The sequence below is a fragment of the Elgaria multicarinata genome, chromosome 1 (assembly GCF_023053635.1).
Source record: "Elgaria multicarinata webbii isolate HBS135686 ecotype San Diego chromosome 1, rElgMul1.1.pri, whole genome shotgun sequence".
Lineage (NCBI taxonomy): Eukaryota > Metazoa > Chordata > Lepidosauria > Squamata > Anguidae > Elgaria > Elgaria multicarinata.
The window spans coordinates 3,043,089-3,064,153 of NC_086171.1; the positions used below are offsets into that span (position 1 = coordinate 3,043,089).

Genomic DNA, 21,065 nt, shown 5'->3' on the forward strand with positions numbered 1-21,065 from the left:
ATTGTTTACTACAACTTTATTAGATTGTAAGCCTATGCGGCAGGGTCTTGCTATTTACTGTGTTATCTGTACAGCACCATGTACATCGATGGTGCTATATAAATAAATAATAATAATAATAATAATAATAATAATAATAATAATAAAGTAAGGGAACAGCTGCATGGAGGCTTGGATTTCCTAATGGCACCCAGGACCAGCTCAAAAGGCACCTTTGCCTCCCTTGGCTCACTTCCTGGACTTGTGGACTAATTTGACCATCACCTTGGGCTTATCATCAAAGTGAATTATGTTATTTTCAGCAAAGGCTTTGCTATTTATTGCACCTCTTTTTCATTGTGCAAATTGATAAACTCCCCTCTTCGCTTCAGTGATAAAAGCCTAAAAAAAGAGCTATTTAGATTTATTTATTTTAAAAAAGCGAGATTCAAATACAACAGACTCAATTGTTCTGAAGCACCAAAATATATAACTAATGTAAGTTACAGAGTTTGCATCAAGTGAAACCCATAGAAGACCGCAAGATGCTTCAAATGGGGCTGCTTACCTTGGAAGCCTGGAAGGGGAGCAAGTGCCCAGGCTGCCCACCCATTTGTTAAGACTGGGGCTGAACCCGATGGCTCAGCCAACAGAAAGGAACGTGTCCCATTCATATTAGCCGGGGCTGCTTTAGCTCAGCATCCATTACCCGAAGTATACAACCAAGATGAAAAGAGTTCCTAATTGAAGCATGAAAGGATTTCAAATCAGGATTTAGTGCCTGAGCCAGGCTTATGAGAGGAGTCCTGAAAATTTACTGCTGCACTCCAAAGAAGAGAAAGACATTTCTTACAGCTAAATTTATGGGACATTCTTAGAACAATAGGGAAAGCCTTTTGAAGCTGATACACAGCTGGGAGGGTGAAGCTGCAATTCTCTACCTGGTTTAGAATCTGGAAGGACTTCGCCTTCTTGCTCCTTTTCTGCATTTCTCTCCTCTTCTCCTTCCTGTACCTTGCTTCCATCCCCTATTTCATTCTCGGTTTTGTTTTCTACCTAGAATGTGTGAAAGTAGAAAAATAAATAGCTCCCAATACAATTTAAGGTTCCCTCAGTGTAGGTTTTTCTTTTGTTTTGTTTGAGAGTCAGCTTGATAACAATAGGGTGACCATATGGAAAGGAGGACAGGAGGCTCCTGTATCTTTAACAATTGTATTGAACGGGGAATTTCAGTAGGTGTCTTTGTATGCATGCAGCACCTGGTGAAATTCCCTCTTCATCACAACAGTTAAAGCTGCTCTCTTTTGTATCTGGTCACTCCTGCAGCTTTAACTGTTGTGATGAAGAGGGAGTTTCACTAGGTGCTCCATGCATACAAATGACACGTGGTGAAGTTCTCTTTTCTATACAATTGCTTAAGATACAGGAGCCCTGTCCTTCTTTCCATAGGGTCACCCTAAATAACAATAGCCTACAAAACCAACAGTTAGCAAGAATAGCAGCACATGAAAATAAATTATAGTTTCCAGACAGGACATCAGCGCATTAGAAATGGGTAATTTTAACTGCTGGAAGCACAAATAGCAAGCGATTTCATAGAAAAAAGGAGGGTGGTGGTAGTTGTTCCCAAGACTCTTCCAAAAGACTGGGGTGGGGAGAGAAATGGCTTGCAGTCCTCAGCTACTGTTCATTCAGTTCCTTTCAACCGTGTTAGCCTCTCATCAAAGCAGTTCCAAATATAGCAACAAAGTCATTATATTTCAACCTGGCCCTATGTATGAGTATGTACATGCACGTACACATTGAATCATTAATATCATAAAAAGCTTCCATATCTTAGACTGATACTTTAAAATAAAAATCAATCATCTCTGCTACTAGTGCATATATGGCTCCAACCTAAATGATATGGAGCAGGGGGTAGAAGTGTGAGGAGAGGAGAGCGAGAGGGAGAAAAGGGCAGAGGAAGGAAGTGGGGAAGGAAAAGAAAGGAGAACAGGTGGAACAAGGCAGGTGAGATCCCAAGCATCACAGAGGAATTCACTGGAGGGTCGTGACTGAAAGAATTGGGCATGTTTAGCCTGGAGAAGAGAAGACGGAGGGAAGACATGATGGCATTCTTCAAATACTTAAAAGGCTCTCACACAGAAGAGGGTCAGGATCTCTTCTCGATCCTCTCAGAGTGCAGGACACGGAATAACGGGCTCAAGTTAAAGGAGGCCAGATTCCAGCTGGACATCAGGAAAAACTTCCTGACTGTTAGAGCAGTACGACAATGGAATCAGTGACCTAGGGAGGTGGTGGGCTCTCCCACACTAGAGGCCTTCAAGAGGCAGCTGGACAACCCTCTGTCAAGGATGCTGTAGGGTCGACTCCTGCATTGAGCAGGGGGTTGGACTCGATGGCCTTGTAGGCCCCTTCCAACTCTGCTATTCTATGATTCTATGAAAAAGGAAGCTTTATGAGTTTCTGGCCCATGGTACGGTGGTGTGTGGGAAGTTAGTGATCTTCTCAGTGCTAACTCCTACATTAGGCAGAGCAAGGTAGTTGCCTCGGGCTGCTGATTCTGGATGTCACTGACAGGACAGCAAACTAGGGCCTAATCTACATCAAGCAGGATATAGCAGTATGAAAGCGGTCTATGGTATGTGGCAATGGGTCCCAACAGTTTGTCAGTGCACTTCAATACTTCTATGAAGCAGTAGTGTGGCTCCTGCCTCATGTATACCACTCCCATAGTGCAATATCCTGCTTGGTGCAGATCAGGCCTAGGAATCATCACCATCACCATCTGGAGGAGGGGGAAACAGTTTTTGCTCTTCACACCTGTCTGCTTAGTAGCAGATGTTAAGAACATAGTCCAGTGGTGTTAATTTTAGGTAGAAAACAAAATGTATGATTATTTTTTGTTTCAGGTGGAAAACTCTTTCCATTGTAATTTTGTGACGTTGGGGACTTTATTCTTGCTGAAACGCCTCCAGAATCTACCATATTAAAAATATTAATGAGTTATTAACTCAGCCTCATTTAATCACCGAAGACTTGCATGACAAACAATCTCACTTGAAGTTGTCAGACCTTAACTTTTTCTGCCTGTTGTCCATCTGTTTCTGTCTCCATCTTTTCTTCTTCAGCGCTATCTGTAAGGTAAGAATACCAGAACTTAATCCAAAGAAAACCACATAGTAGCAGGGCTGATTTATTGATAACCCATCACAGAGCTAATGGAAGTTTCTTGCTTTGATTTTTCAGAGCATTTCCATAAAGCGTCATAAATGCTGAGCAATGAGTTCACAGCTCAAACTCCCAATTTTGCCTTGGGTTAAACAAATCAAGTCTTTAAACCAAAACACTTTTAAAAGCCATTCTGTCCAGGAGAGCACTGCTGCTCACTTATGCAATCATTTCATTACTGAAAAGGTTTTTAACCTGCCCGGCCTCACAAGGCAGCTTACAATATTATAAAAAGATGGACATACAAATTACAATTATATACATGCACAGCAGTAGCAGCTAATGATTTTCAAGCACTAAATGCAGACTGGAACCAATGTGTCTTCAAGTTTGTTTATTTTTTAAGCCAGCGGCGATTAGGCCATCTGCATCTCCTTGGGGAGGGAATTCCAAAGGTGTGGGGCCATCACTGAGAAAGCCCTGGTGCCCACCAGCCTAACGTCTCTTGCTGGTGGGCCAGAGAGTAGGGTCTCTGAGGCTGATCTGTAGCCAGTCCTTCAAATAATGTAGTCCCAAGTCATTTAGGGCCTAAAAGCTCAATCCAATCATGCACAGCCCCAGCCTTTGTAAGAGTGTGGTTCCAACTGTGAAAGCATTAATTCTGGAGTGCTCATCCTAAAGGAGGTAGCAGGTGGCCATATTGAGGTTTATGGCACAGCGGCAGCGATCCTAGGCCACATTGCACCACACAGTAGTTTTACTGCAATCGCAAGAGGATTCTTTTGTCAATGACTCGTTCACAATAATTCAAACAAGACTTTAAAGATGAAGAGCCAACCAATATGACTCAGGAACACAAACAAAGCCTGTCCATCAACACTGTTACTCATAATTGAGGCCAAGTAGAAAGACTGACACGTACTTAGCTATGGATGCTACAACAAGACATTTTTTTAATAGTGAGGGGAATACTATAAGGGGAGCAGTGCAGTGGGGCTTCCCCCTCAATCGACTGGACACAGCCCAATCTTTAAATGCAGCTGGAACAACTCCCTCCTTTTGGTTCTTAAAGTGATGCATTTTCTCCACAACTGAAGTACTGATTTCAATTCAAGAAGATTATAGTTGGTCTGGCTTCTCTAGAGCTCTTGTTACTGATCCTGCAGCTTGGACTTAAAAGAGGTTTTTTTTAAAACAAACAAACACAAAAATCAAAAATCAAACCCCTTGATGGTATTTTCGTGGGTTTAAATATGCAGCCTTTGTAGATTTTAAAGCGGTGTTCGACTCCATCCCAAGATCCAATTTATGGGAAAAACTTAAAAACACCACAATTGATAAACGCCTACTACGGCTGATGGCTAAATTGTATAGTAACACAAGCCTTAGAGTAAGATTTAACAGAGAATGTCAGCTCTCCAACCCAATTGCAGCAAATAGGGGGGTCAAGCAAGGATGCGTTCTGGCCCCACATCTATTTAACATATATATATAAACTCCTTGATCCAACGGCTCCAAGCTTTAGATATGGCCTCATCAACTTTGGAAGGAAGATAGAGGAGTTTCATCTGTCCATTCATGACTTCAGAATATTCGGGAGGACGACCGATGGGGCCAGAGATGCCCCCCAGAAACGGGAGCTTGTGGCCAGACTTCATGATTTCATCTGGCCCCAATCACCTGCTGAGTCCTGATAGGTTCTCCTTCAATCCTTGTCCTCACGTAAGTCTTACCTAGCTGTCCAGTGGTTTCCCACCACACCAAAGGCGGCAGATTTAGGAGGGGACACCACAGCATATTCCCTCTACCCACACATGCCCTGAGGAACCCCAGATGTTGCTGGATTCCAACTCCCAGAAGACCCAGCCAGCATGGCGAATGGCCAGCATTGGTGGGCGCCGTAGTCCAACAACATCTGGAGAGCCACGAATTCCCCACCGCTGCCTTAGAGAGATGTTGTGACACGGTCATATTCTCAGAATCCAGTAACTTCCATAAATGTTGCTCTCTCCAAAAATTAACTTTCCTCCTGCAGAGGACCAGTTTGCTGGGAAGCCCTCTCAGTGGGCCCTGTTGAGTTGAGGCATACTTAGGAAGAGATGTTCCTGGCGGATTGCTCCAATTTCACTTTTACTAATGGAAATAACATGTGGAGCTTGGCAAAGCAAGCCTACAATAATACTGGAAACATTCCTCAATGTGTTCCTTCACATCCAGTTCCTGGAAGCTTGAAGTAAGCTACAGGGATTTGTAATTATTCTTCTGAAGCATCAGGGCCCAGCTTCTGTTTGGAGGCTTGGATGCAAAACCCCAACTCTGGCAATGGGAATAGATTAAGCAAATTAAGTGTGTTTATGCACATTTTCTTAATTGCCATAATTTATAGGCCCAGGATTGAATGTCTTGGCACTGGGTAAACAGTCCTAAGTAATTGCCACTCAACACCTCCACACAGCCTGTAAAATAAGTTAATTAGATATATAAAACTCTCACAGCGATCAATTAGAAGAACATCTCAAGGCAAGGACTTGTTAATGGGTAGTTCAGGGAAGCTTCCCTTAGTCAGGCCCTCTGCGTTCTCAACTGTGTTTCAGATGATGCTTGCAACAGAATGTGAATGTTACCATGGGAAGGTCCTGCGAGCTTTTGGGTCCCTGAGTGGAAAGTACCCTCCCTGAGGGTCCCTGGCCATTCAAGCGCTGCCCTCCTACTCCTTTACCTCCTTATTTATTTATTTATTTACAATATTTATATACTGCTCCCCATTGAAAATTTCGGATGGGTGTACAAGGTAAAATGAAAATAAAAACAGAATAAAAACAAATCTTAAAAGAAGGAAATACAGTGACTCCTGGCTGGACATTAAGGAAAGGCTTCCTGGAATAATGATGTTTCCACAACAGACCCCCCCTCCCCGCCTACAAGATATAGATTGCCTGCTCTCTTCCGCCTTCTCAATAAAATCTGCTCCCCAGGCTGCAGCTGTTCATCCCCCTACCAGCCACTACCACCCCTTATATATACTCTGTCAAGATCCCTTGATGCTGCCTGCTGCTTCCTAGACCTAAGGTTTATCCTGGGATCATCCAGGGTTCGCCCCTGCCTGAGCACTGGATCCCCTGTGTGCCACCTAGATGAACAGGTTTGACCCCTGGATGATCCAGGGATAAACCTTAGGTCTAGCTATGGCCTTAGTCTGCCCATGGAGGTACTTCTGCTGTCTGCTCACTCCTGGCTCTATGTCTTCTGCTGTGCTCGCTAGCCCATATGTTTGAGTCGTTTCTCTTCCTCTAGTAGGATCACAACTGCAAGGGACCTGGCGAAACATCCAGTATGAACCCTTATCCAAAGACAGGACAACCCACACCAAAACATGAAGACTCGGGACCAAACCCATCTCTATTTGCCAAGCCATGTCTCTCTAAGGCGAGAAGAGCCCTGCTGGATTAGACTAAGGGTCCATCTCGTCCAGCATCCTGTCCACACAGTGGCCAACCAGCAGCCCGTGGGGAACCCACAAGCAGGACATGAGTGCCACAGCACCCCCTCGCCCAAGTTCCTCAGCAAGAAGCATGCAGAGGCATATTGCCTGTGATACTGGAAGTAGCATATAAGCCACCAGGACCCGTAGCCCTGGATCGTCATCTTCTCCATGGATTTGTCCAATCCCCCTTAAAGCTGTCCAAATTGGTGGCCATCACTACATCTTGTGGAAGTGAATTCCACAGTTTCCATTCCATTATGTGCTCTTTCATCTTTCAAATCTTATGTGTTCAGCCCCCCGTCCTGCTCTTTAAAGGTCAACTGATACCCCAACACTCACCCACCCACCCAAAGCCTTCCCTCTTCCCTTATGCCTGTCTTCTAGGTAAGGACCAGGTAATTCTGTATAAGAATAGCTTAGCTGCAGTGATCCATGCTCTGATAACCTCTTGTTTGGATTACTGCAATGCGTTATACGTGGGGCTGCCTTTGAAAACGGTCCGGAAGCTTCAGCTGGTACAAAATAGGGCAGCAAGGTTATTAACAGGGACTGGCCGGCGAGATCACATTACGCCAGTCCTTTTACAACTTCATTGGCTGCCAGTCCAGGTCCGGGCCCAATTCAAAGTGCTGGTGTTGACATTTAAAGCCCTAAACGGTTTGGGGCCAGGTTATCTGAAGGAACGCCTCCTCCCATATGTACCTACCCGGACCTTAAGATCATCTACAGGGGGCCTTCTCCATGAGCCCCTGCCAAAGGAAGTGAGGCAGGTGGCTACTAGGAGGAGGGCTTTCTCCGCTGTGGCACCCCGGTTGTGGAACGAGCTCCCCAGAGAGGTCCGCTTGGCGCCTACACTGTACTGCTTTCGTCGCCAGCTGAAGACCTTTTTATTCTCTCAGTATTTTAACACTTAATTTTAACTTAAATTTAAATTTTACTGTTTTAACTCTGTATTTTAATCCTATATCAACTTTGCTGTGTGGTTTTATCCTGGTTGCGCTTTTTATACTGTATTTCGTAATTGTGTTTTAAACTGTTGGGTGTTTTACTGTGGTTTTAATTTTTGTGAACCGCCCAGAGAGCTTCGGCTATTGGGCGGTATAAAAATGTAATAAATAAATAAATAATAAATAAAGTACTTAAAGATAAAAATGGAAACCTGCCATTAGCCAACCTCAGCCAAGCCACCCATCCCCAGTCTGCCCTTTGCCCCTTGTATTCCTGAGCTGTAGAAGAACAGGAAGGGAACCTCTCCACCTGCTTCTGCCACAAAACAGCCACCTAACCCACTGTCTAGGGCAGGGGTGGCAGAAAGTAGGTCTCCAGATATTTTGAACTTCAATACCCAGCATTCCTAACCATTGGCTATGGTGGAAGGGGCTGGTGGGGGCTGAAGTCCCTAACACCAGGATGTCTACCTTCTGCCCATCCCTGGTCTAGGGTTGCCCTGTGGTGCAGCTGGCCTTGAATATTTTACAACAACCCTGTAAGGATAGGTAAGGAAAAAGGGCTGCCCTGAGCAATTTGGGTGCATAAGTGATAAAAGCCCTGAATGGCGGTTTTCAGCAATGAGAACATCTCGAGCTGATGTTCAGTGTAGAGACCGCTATCCACTGCACTTCAAACCTGCTATGTTCCATAGAAATGAATTTGCAGCCTCTTCCCTGCTTCCTAGAAGACACCTAAATGCCTTAGATATGGCAGAGGCACTTGGAATGCTGTAGATAGACTGGCATCTAGGCTTCCAGAACAGCACTAACTCAGATGCAAGGAGCCACGAGCAAGGAAAGGAATAACGACCCTGTTCAGATGATATGCTAAGCCATGGGGTTCAAGCATTTTAGGCTAAACATTATGGCTTCATAGAATCATAGGATAGCAGAGTTGGAAGGGGCCTATAAGGCCATCGAGTCCAACCCCCTGCTCAATGCAGGAATGTGTGTCGTGTGCGAATCATGACTCTGCATCTTGTGTGAACCCTTCCTAACCATGGTGGCTACAGAACCACGCTCACAAACCATCTGCTGCAAAAGGGCTAGCGGCCTAGCCGTTTATTTTACTGTCCATCAGCCAAGGGCAGTACACAATTAAAACCGTTGCTTAGCGTGTTGTCTGAACAGGCCCTAAAGACTTTGTGCCTCTGCATGGGCAAGTCGCTAAGTAAAATGGAGGCAGCAGGGAAGATACACAACTAGTACTCCCAGTTGCATGGGATGGGAAACAAGCAGACATCACCCAGATGAAGCTGGGCTCCTGCTTGAATGAATTCCTTTCATTAAACTGACCTGAACACACCCGGACACTACAATCAACATCTGGGGTCTCCCTCTGAGTGCCACTTTCAAGGGAGATTCAAAAAGTAGCAATAAGGGAAAGGGCCTTCCCAGTGGTGGCCCCCCAACTGTGGAATGAACTCACTGAGGTTGCCTGGTGCCGACACGGTCATCTTTTCAGTGCCAGGTAAAGACCATCCTCTACTCCCAGGCATTTAATGGTATATGATGAGGCATCTATGTCTGCTGTTTTAGAACACGTCTATTGGGAGGGGGGGGAGGACATATTTAAATGGTTTAAATTTTTTTAGATTGTTTTTATTATGTTTTATGTTGTATTTTTATGAATTGTTGTGAACTGCCCAGAGAGCTTTGGCTATGGGGTGGTATAGAAATGATGATGATGATAATGATAATAATAATAATGATGATGATGATGATGATGAAGAAATGGTCCATTAGTCACATCAGTCTACCAAAATACATCCACTCCAACATCCAGAAAGCAGTCATACTCATAACATGTTCAATAGTAAGGAATTTTCTCAGTCAGTAAAGGACAGCCCGACTTGTCAAAACCCGTCATGCCTGTCTAGAAAAACTGCCATGAGGGAGAAAAGAGAAATTAATAATAATAATAATAATAATAATAATAATAATAATAGGAAAAGGTCACAATTATTCCGTTAGTCACATCAGTCACCAGCATCACATCAAAAAAACTATACAGAAAACCTTCAGAAACTGGGCCTCCCAAAATACATCCACACCAACACCCAGAAAGCCGTCATAATTCAAACAGGCTCAATTGCCAGGAAATTCCTGAACCTGCAAAAGCCAGCATGACTTGGCAAAGTCCGTTATGTTCGTCTAGAAAAACCACCATGAGCGAGAAAGAGGTAAAATAATAATTATTATTATTTTCCAGAAATGGGCCAATCTCTATCACCATTTTTATCCAATGACGTTATGGGCTGCATGAGGTTTGCACCTGTACATGCAGCAAAGTTACCACTGGAGAATATTCCAGTCACGTGAAATCAATCTTTCCTTCACCTGCGCCCTGCAAAGATCACAATAATGCAGCCCACCCTTTCTATGAGGCATTCGCTATAGGTCAGTTCTCGACACGGAGCTCTTGCACTGGGAAAGGAAACCAGCAGCCTTCTTGTTCCTACATGCCAAGCCGTGCACAATCCCCGTGCAGCGACCTTCCCCAACCTCACACCAATCTGTAGCCATTGGGTATGGGTAATGGGAGCAGTACTCAAACAGATCTCGAGGGCACCAGGTTGGGTAAGGCTGCACTTATTAGTGGCCAATGGGAAATATGCATAATACACATTTATTGTTTGCACACATTACCTAGTTATGTGTAAAACATCTTTTAACATGTAAAGCATGTGATGGGACCCTTAGCCCCACGCTGGCTTCTCTTAGCCCTGCTGAATGAGTCAAGGATGGGGGCCAGACCTGCCTGTGAACAAAGCAAGTGAAGCTCACGCAGGCCAGACTCCACGCCGTTCCATCGTCTAAGCACAGCTTTTCGTTTTAGACAAAGATGAGTGGGGACGGCTGCAGGTTTACTCCTCGGCTGCAGGGATCAATACCGAGGGTGCATCGCCAAAGGAAGCATTTTTAGCTCTCTAGAACAACCAGGTTTTATGCGAAATCCATCTGTTTTCATTGCACAAATACGTGAGGAGCATTTTGGGCAGGCATGTGCCACGTTGCACATTTGCACCACCCCAAGCACGCGCGGCCTCAGTGGAGGCCTGTTCCCTCCGGTGTAAAAGCTGTTTCAACACAGAGGCGCGGCAGACTGTCAAGTGACCCAGTTCAATCTTGCCAAGGCACTCCCCCAAAGAGAACTACCTCCTCCTGCCCTCATTATTCCATTAGCCACGGATCGATATAAATCACATTAAAGGTCTAACGTTAGCTATAAAACTCAGTTCACTTCTCTCATTCAGAAACGTTGTGCAATCCACGTATTGTTATTCCAGCCTAGAAAAAGGGGTTTGCAGGCTGCATCTGCAGGTAGTGGGTGAAAGGGGAAACTAATGGCTCAGAACCCAATACTAATGGTATTAAGTTAATTGACTTCTCTGCTCTACATACAGGCAACTCTAACTCCTGTTCCCTCCAAGCTTATTCATCAGGCTGAGAAATCGTGCACAGTAGATATTCTGCAGCATATTCCCCTACAGAATTTAAACGTTGCTAAAATGTTGGCAGAGAACATGCAAAAGCGCTCTAGTTCAAAGCTCCGACATAACCTGATGGGATCTGAGCTGGCGGTGGCCGAGTAAGAAAGAGATCTTAGGGTTGTGGAGAGAGATGTGAAGGCCTGGGGAAAAACCGAAGGGAAAATGGCCTTTCCCCATTTTTTTCTGAAGTCTTTTTTGTTTCCACCCCAACCCCCAAATTTTATTTTGGAAAAAATGAAGGAAAAATGGATTATTTATTTATTTATTTATTTATTTATCATACTTATACACCGCTCCTCAGCCAAAAAAGGCTCTCAGAGCAGCTTACACTTAGCAAAAAAGACATTATGGAATGTTTTATTTTAGCATATGAATAAAATGTTTAAGACAGATATTTACTTCTCCAATTGATTTCTAAAAAACATGTATAGTATTAAGATTATTACAATTTCTGTGCACCGAGGATATGCAAGTCCTAGGTTGCAAATTGAGACTACATCTCTCAAATGCAAGAGCAAGATGCATTTCTGCCTCTAGGGGGCAGCACTGCCACTGAATGCTTTAGGGTGGGTTCCTGCATTGAGCAGGGGGTTGGACTCGATGGCCCTGTAGGCCCCTTCCAACTCTGCGATTCTATGAAGCAGAGACTGAGCCTGATAGCTATAGCTCAGAAAATGAGTCTGATTAAATTTCATGCATGTTCACTGAATCTTGGCCCCCTTTTTTCTTTTTATGGGACATTTTTCTCCCTCTCTCGAAATACTAGAACCCAACGTGGTCATCCCATGAAGCTGATTGATGGACGACTCAGAACAAATAAAAGGAAGTACTTCTTCACACAGCGTATAGTAAAATTATGGAATTCACTACCACAAAATGTAGTGCTGGCTACCAATTTGGAAGGCTTTTAAACGGGGTTGGATAAATTCCTGAGGAGAAGGCTATCCATGGCTTCAAGCACTGATAGTTATGTGCTATCTCCAGTATTCGAGGCTGTAAGCCTGGGTGCACCAGTTGCTGGGGAACATGGGTGGGAGGGTGCTGTTGCATCATGTCCTGCTTTGTTGGTCCCTAGTTGACAGCTGGTTGGCCACTGTGTGAACCGAGTGCTGGACTACATGGACCCTTGGTCTGGTCCACCATGGTACTTCTAATGTTCTTCAGTTGAAACACAGATCTCAGGTGGCAGAGTTTTGCCTTGGGGAACTTAGACCAGCATCGCCAACCTCATGCTTTCCAGATGTGTCGGACTACAACTCCCATGGTCCTCAATGAACATGGCTATTGGCCATGCTGGCTGTGGATGATCAGACTTGTAATTCGACATCTCTTGAAGGCACCAGGTTGGGGAAGGCTGCTTAGACCATACAGGGTGAGGACCACTAACGGTCTCATTCTGCGTAAGGCACATGCTACTCACATTCTCAGGTGTTCACCAGAAGCTAAGACGGGAGAAAGATGGGTTATGAAACCAGAAAAGATGTTTAGAAAGGTGTGGAGCTCTGAGGTGTGTTCAATGTTACCACAGCATATTTCAACCTCGTGTTCTCTAACACAGGGGTAGAGGGTGGCGGTGGTGCAGTTGCTACTAATGTATGAAACTGTGATCTTTGTGGGGGGTAAGAATCTGATGGGAAGGAAGAGGAGAGCAGCAATCTGCAAACTCAAAATATCAAGCAGCTACTGACAATTTAGGAAGGCAGCAAATTAGTCTTCAGTGACAAAAAAGTGATGAGAAGCCACAGCTGAACAAGGCTCAACGTACTCAAAAGCTCATCACACAAATTGCATGCGCCCCCCCCGCCCCCGCCCTTTGCCATGCCTGCAGACATTTTAAAGCAGAGAATACAACCTACCAACAGCATAGCGTGCTGCAGGCACAGGGGCCTCATTATTTGCTTTTCTGTTCTTTATACTCTGAACCAAGAACCAAATTTTTGGAATCTATTCTATATCAACTACACTTCAATACCACTTCAGAAAAGATTTTCTATCTCCTGTCTGGCACTGACTCTAGGGTAACGCACGAAGTATCTCTTTTTGCCCTGGCAGCAATGAAAATTCAGGCAAGATTTATTACTGAGATTGCAGTTGACTGTGCTGGAGATGCGCTTATTTAACTACAAATTTTATATTCAAATTATGTTTTTAATTGTACTGAATTTTATTCTTTTATTATGTATGATCTGTTTGTGATTATATATAGTATTTCTATATTGTTGTTTCTCCATAATGTATATATTCTGTATGCGAATGGCCTATGGCCTAAGCATTAATAAATTATTACTTACTTACTAGTAAGAGACTGAATCAAAAGGCCGTATTCACCATGGTGCTCTCTAATTATATTTTGACAGAGTGGTAAACCTCTATGCTTACTCCGGTCAAGGAAGCTCGTAGCCTTGGCTTTATCTTCGACTCCTCGCTCTCCTTTATTCCTCATATTGAGGCAGTAGCTAAATCTTGTCGATTTTTCCTGTATAATATTGCCAGGATTCGATCATTTTTGTCTGTCTCTTCCGCCAAGACGCTTGTTCATGCACTGGTTATTTCACGGTTGGACTACTGCAACCTTCTTCTCTCTGGCCTTCCTTCTTCTCACATCAGTCCGTTGGTTTCTGTTCACCACTCTGCCGCAAAGATCATCTTCTTGGCTCGCCGCTCTGACCATGTTACTCCGCTTCTGAAATCTCTTCATTGACTTCCAATTCACTTCAGAATCCAATATAAACTTCTCCTGTTAACCTTCAAAGCTTTTCACGGTCTAGCTCCTTCCTATCTCTCCTCTCTCATCTCACACTATTGCCCCGCTCGTGCTCTTCGCTCCTCTGATGCCATGTTTCTCGCCTGCCCAAGGGCCTCTACTTCCCTTGCTCAGCTCCGTCCATTTTCTTCTGCTGCCCCTTACGCCTGGAACGCTCTTCCAGAACATTTGAGAACTACAACTTCAATCGCAGCTTTTAAAGCTCAACTAAAAACTTTTCTTTTTCCTAAAGCTTTTAAAACTTGATGTTGTGCGGACTTTATACTGTTAGTTTTACCCTACCCTGTGCCTGCTTACCCTACCCTGTGCCTGTTTGCATTCTCTTCCCCTCCTTATTGTTTTACTATGATTTTATTAGATTGTAAGCCTATGCGGCAGAGTCTTGCTATTTACTGTTTTACTCTGTACAGCACCATGTACATTAATGGTGCTATATAAATAAATAAATAAATAATAATAATAATAATAATAATAATAATAATAATAATAATAATACCTGGTTACTGTGTGTGTGCACATAAGATAGAAGGAAGTATGCCCTAACTCCCTCAAGCTGCAGACCCCAAAGCAACATTTTTTCCTGAAAGACCGCGTTCAATTGTGTTGTACAATCTGCTTATATTTATTTATTTATTTATTTATTTATTTATTTATTTATTTATTACATTTCTATACCGCCCAATAGCCGGAGCTCTCTGGGCGGTTCACAAAAATTAAAACCATTCAAAATATAAAACAACAGTATAAAACCATAATATAAAATACAACATAAAAGCTCAACCAGATAAATATGTAGGAACTATCATTTTGGCCCCGAATTTACCATTTCCTGGACATGCACCTGTCATTTACTCAGCTATGCTAGTCTGGTATTTGGGTTATTATTCTAAATGGGGGGGAGATTTCTACTCTTATTCAAACACTTTAGCATAAACAGAGAAGCTCATACTATGAATGCTTGCCCAGGGAATAAATCTGGCACTTGCAAGACAATCTAAACCCCCAAAGTACGTTTTTAACACTTTTTCCCCATCTCACAGATACTCAAGAAATGTATTAAAGACGAATCCAACTTCCCACTGAGAGCAGACACTCTGTTGTTCTCAAGTTGATAAATGATGCAGGCAATAATAACAATGATTACAGGGTACGGATTTTCACGTGACGCTTGGAGTCACACCTACATATCGGCCTTTTTTCATCAGCCAAGGACCAAAAATGAACACTGTGGCTCTTATGTTAAAAACCCAGGCCTCTTACTTGCACAACCCTCAAGTTATTTTCAAAGGCTGGTCAGGTTCGACTACGTGACCATTGCAAGGATGAGCAGCAATCCTTTCAAGTTGCGAGAGCCTCAGGTCGATATAAAAACCAATACGTATACTTCTGAGCCATACAACATCTGGGCTAAAACCTTGGCAACAAATACCTGGATAGCAGAAGGGATGAGCTGCCCTCCATTGTTGTCAAAGAAGGAGAGGAGTGCCTTTGTACTTTCCTGCACACTTGCAATGGCATTTTTTGAATGCACCCTCCATGTTCCTGACGAGTGGAATATTATTCCTAAGTACCTATAGGGAGTCACCTGCTCAATTTTGTGATCATTTATTTGCCATTTATGCTTTATCCTCTTCCTGGAGAACACAACCACCTTGGTTTTATCACAGTTAATTTGCAGTAGTTCATTTTTACAGTAACTGCCCAGGGCCCTCAGCAAGCACCTCAGTCCAACACTTGTCAGTGATAAAAGTACTGCGTCATCTGCATACGGCAGAATTAACAGAGGTCTGTTAGACAAACTGGGGTGGTGAAAGCGGACCTCTGCTAAGCTTCTAACCAGGGAGTTAATATAAAAATTAAACAGAGTAGGGGCTAAAACACAACCCTGTTTCACTCCATTAAAATTGGGGACAAGCCCAATTTTAACTCTATTTTAGGGCTGTTGTTGTTTTTAACTGCATTTTATTGGTCATTTGTGTTCTGACATGCTGGCTGTTTGCCGTAATAAACTTATTTATTTATTTATTTATTACATTTCTATACCGCCCCATAGCTGGAGCTCTCTGGGCGGCACCATAAACTTGGCTGATTGATTGATATAAAAACCAGCTGCGCCTGGTGCCAACCCTCTTGGGACTCACCAAGCTTCTCTGGTTCATCTGGGGTTGTCCCGGCAATGCAGCTGCTCTCGAGCCCATATGTGGGATCCACTTTTCCGGAGACTCTCGCTGCCTCCTGCACTTTCTTGACATGGGCCTCAACCAGTTCCAGCGGCACCTCCTCTCGGACCCGAGAAAATTCCTCTGCCAAAGAATCAAAGAATTATTTATTATATTTTTGATCCGCTTAAATGTTTGCACTTAGAGGCAAGGGCTTTCAACGTTATGCATCAATAAAACAGAAAATCTGAAGTGTGTCGCTGCCAGATGATCCGGTTTATTTATTTATTTATTACATTTTTTATACCGCCCAATAGCCGAAGCTCTCTGGGCGGTTCACAAAAATTAAAACCATAATAAAACAACCAACAGGTTAAAAGCACAAATACAAAATACAGTATAAAAAGCACAACCAGGATAAAACCATGCAGCAAAATTGATATAAGGTTAAAATACAGAGTTAGAATAGTAAAATTTAAATTTAAGTTAAAATTAAGTGTTAAAATACTGAGAGAATAAAAAGGTCTTCAGTTGGCGATGAAAAGAGTACAGTGTAGGCGCCAGACGGACCTCTCTGGGGAGCTCCTTCCAAAGCCGGGGTGCCACAGCAGAGAAGGCCCTGCTGCTAGTAGTCACCTACCTCACTTCCTTTGGCAGGGGCTCACAGAGAAGGGCCCCTGTAGATGATCTTAAGGTCCGGGCAGGTACATATGGGAGGAGGCGTTCCTTCAAATAACCTGTCCCCAAACCGTTTAGGGCTTTCAATGTCAATACCAGCACTTTGAATCGGGCCCGGACCTGGACTGGCAGCCAATGAAGCTGGAAAAGGACTGGCGTGATGTGGTCTCGTCGGCCAGTCCCTGTTAGTAAGCGTGCTGCCCTGTTTTGTACCAGTTGAAGTTTCCGGACTGTTTTCAAAGGCAGCCCCACGTATAACGCATTGGAGTAATCCAAACTAGAGGTGATCAGAGCATGGATCACTGTAGCTAGGCTATCTCTGTCCAGATAGGGGTGTAGTTGGTATATCAACCTAAGCTGATAAAAGGTGCTCTTTGCCAGAGTTCACCTGTGCCTCAAGTGACAGTTCTGGATCCAAGAGCACCCCCAAACTACAGACCCGATCCTTTAGGGAGAGTGCAACCCCATCCAGGACAGGGCAAACATCACCAGTGGTAGTAAAACTCCAATTGTGAGTTTTACTACCACTGCAGCTTTCGTTCACCGAATATTTACTTAGCAAGGGAGCTGTGAGTCAGAAACCAAAACCAAATAAACCACGAGGTGTGAGAGCAGGAAATAAAAGGAGCTGACAGCAGGTTAGCAACAGAGTTAACCTGACAAGTTAACAGACTAGCAGAACAAAGCGAGACGTGTAAAAGGGGTTGAGTCAGGGCAGACAGCGGACCCCCAAAATTAATGACCAGAAACTTGGAGCAGAAGCAACAGGGGAGCACCACAAGCCTCTAAAGAGCAGACGTGAAGAGGGAGACATAAAAGGAGGGTAATTTTAGCCGTGGCATTTTCAATTGACTGATCAGGAAAGATGACAGGTAGAGAAGCCTTTGGGGGAGGCGGCTCACAGGCTGATACTGACAAAGATGCTGGGAAGGAGACTCATTTCCAAGTTCTTCTCACCTCATTAAATCTTTAAAAAGCAACATTACGCACACGCACCGATTCTCCTCCCAGCTTCAATGTACACACTGCCATTGCAGAGCAATTAATAATACAAGGACCACCTTATTCATAAATTTTCTGTGAAGTGTCTTGGGAAGGGCTTCGTGAAAACAAAATCGAGACTGGGGGAGATGACAGCAGAACCTGAAGCATTCATAACAGGTGAGGCAAAGGGCCCTGTGGAAGTTATTTGTTGAGCTTCAACAATGACAAATTAATGCTTGGCATTTAGGTAGCACTTTGTTTAGGCAGCGCTTTACTAACATTAAGCAATTAAAGATAAATGACAGGAGGCAACAGATGGGGAGGAAGCATGAAAGCAGACTTCAATCTGTTTCTCTGAACAGCCCTGCCGGCCTGTGTTCAGCAGCAGTTTTGTTCAAACCTTCCAAAGAACTAATCAGTATCTTTCTGGACAGTTCCTATCTAAGAATTTTTTGGTGAATTTATGATGGGGTGAACCAAAGAAATATTGGGAGGCTTTTCTTTAAGGCGAAGATTAAGTCAGCACCAAGCACGGAATTAAGAACGTCTCTCTCTCCCTTTTTTTTTTTTACCGGTATCAGTGGAGCGCTCGTGCGCTCATTTTCTTTTTATTTTTAACATTTTAATTATTATTATTAGTTACATTACATTAAATAAAACAACAGTGCACCCATCAGCAGGACCTTCAGCCCTTTTCCCAAAATTGTAATATTTCTTGTACAGGTGTACATCCTTTCCCTCTTAACAAAACAAACTCCAAAAACGGTTTCCATATAATCTCAAATTCATTATAATTGCACCTTCCTTTTTCGATTTTAATACTGCATGTTAATTTATCATTGATAGCTATGTCCCATAATTCTTTATACCATTCCTCAGTCTGATATTCACTTTGTATCTTCCATTTCCTAGCTATTATTAACCTTGCTGCTGTTAATAAGTTCGTAATCAAATCCTTCGGAATTAAGAACTTCTCAGACGAGATTGTGAGGGGGGGGGGGAAAGAAGGTGACACCATACCTAAAGCTGCTTTAGCTGCAGCAGATGCCACTCGTGGGTCCACAACAGATGCCAGAAAAGCCACTGTGCTCATCACCGGGTTTCCAGACTGGCTGAACGGCACAGGCTGGTACGCCAAAGGGCCCAGGGAGGCATCCGAGTTCTCCAAGTATGGATCTTCGATGGGAAGCCGCAGGAAGTGGAGAATGCACTCATCCTGGGTGCGGCTTCCTACATGCTCTGAAACTTTATTCCAGTCATCTTTGTACATTTCCAAAGCCTAAAAAACAGAGGGGAAATCAAATTTTTGGAGAGACACAGACAGATACACCCCCCCCCCACTGATGCAACTGGAGTCATAAATGTCTAACTGCAAAGCAGGCCACAAGAAGAGCAGTAACTAAACACTTACTCAAATAATCAAACAACATTTTCAGTCCTGTTGATGAGATCAGAAGCAAGTGTTAGAAATTTTGGCTTACATACCACCACTGCTTTTCAAAAATGGCTATTTTAAATAGGTCTTCTTTAATTCCCACACAGCTTAAAGACCAACAGCATATGTATATAAATAGAACCAGTTTAAGTTCTGAGAAATCACAGCAATATATATTCCAGAAAGGTGAGTGCACGACAGTCATGGAAGCCGCTAGAAAGCAAGTTACAGCTTTCAAAGTCATTACGCATTTGACCAAAACAACACACATTCTGGAGGTTTGTTTGGCAATGGGACTCATTAGTGTAAGAGATAAATGGGAACCATCTTTCTATAAAGCAAGCAGTGAGAGCCATGTATCACGTTGTGTGAGCTTATCCCTAAGGGCCACTCCCCACAGTCTTTGGTGGCACCGGGCCACTGTTGCAAGTTCCCAACTGTTCCAGCGGTAAGAAATTTCTAGCCTGATTGCCAAGAGAACCACACAGCCACTCTTCTTCCCAGAGGCCTGGTTATGAAACCTGAGAGAAGGAAATGACCTTTGCCATTAAGCGGACTCCTATTCAACCACAGAATCCAGAAACATGCCTATAACTAGCTGTTTTATTAAGTGACAAAGAAACTGAAACAAAGCACACTGTGAACCAGTGGGATTCAGCACACACAAGGCGCCTCCTAGAATTGCCGCACAGCTCACACACCTGTTAAAAACTAAACAGGGTGAAAAATAACCAAACACGGTTATGTGAAAGTAACTGACGACAATTTATTTGATTGTCTGGCTTTTCCTTGTTTCAGCCACTATGTCTGCTGTTTTACAAAATCCAATGTCGCTCTATGCATTCCACCTTGAAACAGCCTAGCTTCTGTCCGACTACAAAAAGCCATTTTACTTCCGGGTACTGGAAGTAGACAATGGGTCGGATCCAGGCTTAGTCACTCCTAGAGTGCACCTTTTGAAACCAATTGGAGTCAAGCTAGTCATGACTCATCTACATCCTACTGATTTCAATCCAACCCACTAAGTTTTGAAGCGGGAACAAATTAAGAACATCTGTAAGGGCAACCAGGATGATCAGGGGTCTGGAAACAAAGCCCTATGAAGAGAGACTGAAAGAACTGGGTATGTTTAGCCTGGAGAAGAGAAGATTGCGGGGAGACATGAGAGCACTCTTCAAAGACTTAAAAGGTTGTCACACAGAGGAGGGCTAGGATCTCTTCTCGATCCTCCCAGAGTGCAGGACATGGAATAACGGGCTCAAGTTTCAGGAAGCAAGATTCCAGCTGGACATCAGGAAAAACTTCCTGACTGTTAGAGCAGTACGACAATGGAATCAGTTACCTAGGGAGGTTGTGGGCTCTCCCACACTAGAGGCCTTCAAGAGGCAGCTGGACAACCATCTGTCAGGGATGCTTTAGGGTGGATTCCTGCATTGAGCAGGGGGTTGGACTTGATGGCCTTGTAAGTCCCTTCCAACTCTGCTATTCTATGATTCTATGTTTAGCACAAAATGGAACCAAGGCAAGAGCTGGACTACCATCTGTCAGGGATGCTTTAAGGTGATGTGACCCACCAAATATTGGACTGCAATTCCCATCATTCCTAACTTTTGGCTAGGCTGGCTGGAGCTGACGGGCCCCATGTTCCCACCCCTGCTGTAAATGCAACGAGTCACAGACTGGAAAAAGGAGCTGGAAAGGAAATGACAGTTGTAACAAATCAGCTTTTCTTCCTGCTTTATGATGCAAAATGAGCCTCGTGTGGCACAGAGTGGTAAAAGCAGCAGTTTCTGCAGCTGAAACTCTCCCCATGGCCTGAGTTCGATCCCAGCGGAAGCTGGTTTCAGGCAGCCGGCTCGGGTCGACTCAGCCTTCCATCCTCCCGAGGTCGGTAAAATGAGTACCCAGTTAGCTGGGGGAAAGGT

At 43.8% G+C, this 21,065-nt stretch overlaps 1 protein-coding gene across 1 annotated transcript in view; it reads right to left on the reverse strand.

Annotated features, from left to right (window-relative positions):
• The window catches only part of SMARCC1 (SWI/SNF related, matrix associated, actin dependent regulator of chromatin subfamily c member 1), a 131,023-nt gene that overhangs the window by 33,835 nt on the left and 76,123 nt on the right, over positions 1 to 21,065 (reverse strand). Inside the window, exons 20-23 of the mRNA XM_063122327.1 lie at positions 18,726 to 18,984; positions 16,026 to 16,187; positions 3,058 to 3,119; positions 921 to 1,035 (exon numbers count right to left, since the gene is read on the reverse strand). Of these exons, the coding sequence (XP_062978397.1) occupies positions 921 to 1,035; positions 3,058 to 3,119; positions 16,026 to 16,187; positions 18,726 to 18,984 (598 nt within the window). The remainder of the gene's footprint in view (positions 1 to 920; positions 1,036 to 3,057; positions 3,120 to 16,025; positions 16,188 to 18,725; positions 18,985 to 21,065) is intronic.